A 3,507-nucleotide genomic window follows, 5' to 3' on the forward strand; every position below is an offset into this window, starting at 1 on the left:
TAATTTTTTTAGGTATATATGAGATGCCTAGTTTTCTAGATAATTATGAGATGTTGAGTTTTGTAGCTCTATGTGAGATGTTGAGTTTTTTTAGATATATATGAAATGCTTAGTTTATTTGAAATATGAGATGTTGATTTACTTGAACACATATGACATACTAGATATATATGATAATTTACAATCATTTATTCATTGTGTGAGAAAGAGATGTTGAGATTCTTGTAGATGAATACATATGAGATGTTTAGATGAACACATATGAAATGTTGAGTGTTTACCGATATTTGAGATGAACTCATATATGTTTATTGTTTGTAATTTGTAAGGATGGTTTGGCTTCTCGACGATGTCTACGACACGAAACACCGGGCCTACATGATGCGCGAGAAGGAGATGGTAATAACGAGTAATCTAAATATTTTGCAAATTTGCCCTAAGTTGAAATTTACATGCCCTAAGATTTGTCATTACTTGTTTTTTTGCAGAAGCTTGAACCTTTGAAGATTCGGTATCACGGGGTCTCTGGTCCTGCCATGCCTTACGATGAGCAGTACACACCATACATCAAGCAGGCAGGACTACTCCCGTGGATTCAGTTGGTCAGCCGGTCCACGCCGATTCTGAACGCTCCACTGGTGTCCGCTCTTGCTGATCGGTGGAGGCCGGAGACGCATAGTTTCCATCTTCGGACTGGGGAGATGACCGTGACGCTCGAGGATGTCTCGTTGATCACCGGTCTTGCTATCGACGGGATGCCTCTCTGTATGAGCACCGATTCTGATGGGTGGCGCGAGCAGATGATTGCTCTTATCGGTATGGCTCCTACTGAGGCTGAGGCTGATGTAGAGGAGGGAGAAGCGAAGAAGAAGAAGAGGGAAAGGAAAGCAGCCGGAGCTGCTTTCACGTGGATTCAAACTCACTTTGCGACGTGCCCTCCGGATGCCAGTGATGATGTGATCCAGACACATGCTCGTGTCTACATGTGGTATGTTGTGTCGAGGACTTTGTTTCCTGACTCCACTGGCAAGAACGCTCCATGGATGTGGCTGAAGGCGTTGACCGTCTTCGATAGCAAATGGAGCTGGGGTTCAGCGACTCTTGCCTACTTGTACCGACAGGTAGTTGGTCTGTTTTGTGATCAACTCATTTCTTCATTAGCAATGCAAGCTTGCTGTCAAGTTAACATTGTTTTTCTTTCATATGCAGCTGGACGATGCGTGTTGCAGGATCACAGATAGTGCAGGCATTGGTGGTAATATGCTGCTACTTTCTGTATGGAGCTGGGAGCGTCTGCCTATTGGACGACCGAAGAGCGTTAGGTTTAATCCTTGGTATGAAGATGAACATGACGAATTACGACGCCCCACTTGGGCTTACAAGTGGGATGTGGTTTCCGAGATGACGAACGATGTCAATCTCATGTACCAGAAGTACGTTGCCGAGTTGGACACGATTACGCCTGAGCAGGTAACGAGGTCATTACTTCAGTCATTTCTCATGTTTGCCAGAAAAAAGTCACCAATTTTGCAATTTTGCCTTATTTCATAGGTGGAATGGCAGCCATATGGCGCCGATGACAGACTTGGGTACACCCCGGAGTTTAGCATCAACCCGATGTGCTTGTGGGATAGGGATCTCTGGCTTATGCGGTGCCCACTGATATGCAACTGGGCTATTGAGTTTCATTTGCCACATCGCGTGTTTCGTCAGTTTGGTCTGTTCCAGCCTCACCCGCCGGAATGGGTGGATACGGACAAAGCACTTCATAGGTAAGAGAGCGTATTGACTAAGCATCGTCAATCCTTCTTGATTTTGCTAATGTTTGGTATTGTACCATGCAGGTTGGACAGGAGAAGGCAGCGGAAGATAAAGGACTGGGACAAGCATCATGCTTCGTATGTTACCCACTTCCAGCTTTGCGTGGAGCAAGCTCGTAGCAGTGCACGCGCCCAGCTTCGTGAGCATAACCCACTTGCTTTTGATAACTACATACGATGGCTTCTTGAAAATACTCGAGTTGAGATATGCCCGCCGGCATATAATGAGGATATTCTTGAAGAACCCGTGAACTTTGAGGATCTATCAAAGGGGAAGTACAACAGAGATGTCAGGGTAGGGCAAGGAGTCCCTGCTGTTCCGGTGATTAACTATGTGGTAAAGTGTTCCTTCTTTACTTTCCCGTTGGCCATATTACACATGTCTGAATGGCTAACGTGTTCATTCTTTCTCATCCGCAGCGCAGCGAGATCAAGAAAGCAGCTGATGAGAGCCAGTCTATTCTGCAGAACACACCGGTTGGAAAAGGCAATGATGATGGTTCAGTACGAGCATTCCTCAAGGTACATATCGCATTCACTATGAGAGCCAATCTATGTTGCGGAGTTTGATATCTTCCACACTTGTTCATGTTACAGCGTCAGGCCAGGAAGTTAAGGCGGTTATCGAATCTTCTCGGTTGCCGTGATCCCGAATTTGATGAACCATCTGCCTCTAGGTCTGGTACACCATCAGACCCCTCATCTCACCATCAGGGGGACGATGTGAGTTCCTCATATGCTTATCTGGATGATGATGGCGTGTTCACCCAAGAGGTATGACTAATCCTTTAGATGTGATTCTCACTTGATTACGACGCCGGTCTTCACCATATTGTCTGATTGTGTGATAGGGCCATGAGCTTGATGATGACATGACTTTGGCGGACGCTCAACTTCGGTCCCCATATGTGTTCAAGCCTAGGCAGCCCAGACGCCGGTACACGCCCAACGACTTTGACAACAGAGGCAACCCAAAGGTGGTCGTAGGGACCTCGCGGATGGCTAGCTTGGATCATGAGGCGGAGGAGGAAGTGCAAGAAGAGGAGGCTCGTCCACCCAGGAAGAAGAAGATTGCCTGCAAGCGTGGCACCAGGAACACGCGCGGAAGGCATTAGTGCTTGTGTTTATTAGTGCTCTTGTAGCCGTTTCATTAGGTCGATGAACTTGTGAGGTTATGTTATATGTTGGTGAATTCTTACTAGTGTGGTATTTGTGTTTGCGAACTAGTAGTAATGTTGAATTGTCCTAAATGATGTGATGTTCAAGTTATTAGTTGTCTTTGTTCAGTGTGTGCAGTCTATAGTAATTTTATTTATGTTGTAGCAAGTTATGTCAGTGCTGCATGAGGCCAAAATGGCATCTGTTTCTGCAGTTTGGCAGTTAACAACACTGCAGCGCCCAACAGACAGGCGCTGCACTGTACTGTGTGACGCCCAATGCCTAGGCGCTGCATAGTACAGTGCAGCACCCGTCTCATAGGCGTTGCCGACCTGGCCATGGCTATCCAGAGGGCCACAGAAGGCTTTCAGCACTGACCATCCACGAAAATTACCAAGTCATAGTATTTACAATGACTGCAGCATCACAGCAATTTGAACAAACACAAATTTTATGCCGATGAGTTCATAACTTAAGACAATTCAAACATTAGTACGTCATGGTTCACGACATATTCATTACAAATTTT

The 3,507-nt window shown here is 45.8% G+C and overlaps 1 protein-coding gene across 1 annotated transcript; it reads left to right on the forward strand.

Moving 5' to 3' along the window:
- The first annotated feature begins 330 nt into the window (after positions 1 to 330).
- Positions 331 to 3,250, forward strand: LOC123142488 (uncharacterized). The gene is made up of 8 exons (XM_044561384.1): positions 331 to 399; positions 489 to 602; positions 834 to 1,121; positions 1,210 to 1,470; positions 1,729 to 1,772; positions 1,986 to 2,157; positions 2,681 to 2,928; positions 3,193 to 3,250. Exons 1-8 carry the CDS (start codon positions 331 to 333, stop codon positions 3,248 to 3,250), a joined length of 1,254 nt encoding a protein of 417 aa, XP_044417319.1.
- Positions 3,251 to 3,507: the final 257 nt, after the last annotated feature.

The sequence above is a fragment of the Triticum aestivum genome, chromosome 6D (genome assembly GCF_018294505.1).
Source record: "Triticum aestivum cultivar Chinese Spring chromosome 6D, IWGSC CS RefSeq v2.1, whole genome shotgun sequence".
NCBI lineage: Eukaryota > Viridiplantae > Streptophyta > Magnoliopsida > Poales > Poaceae > Triticum > Triticum aestivum.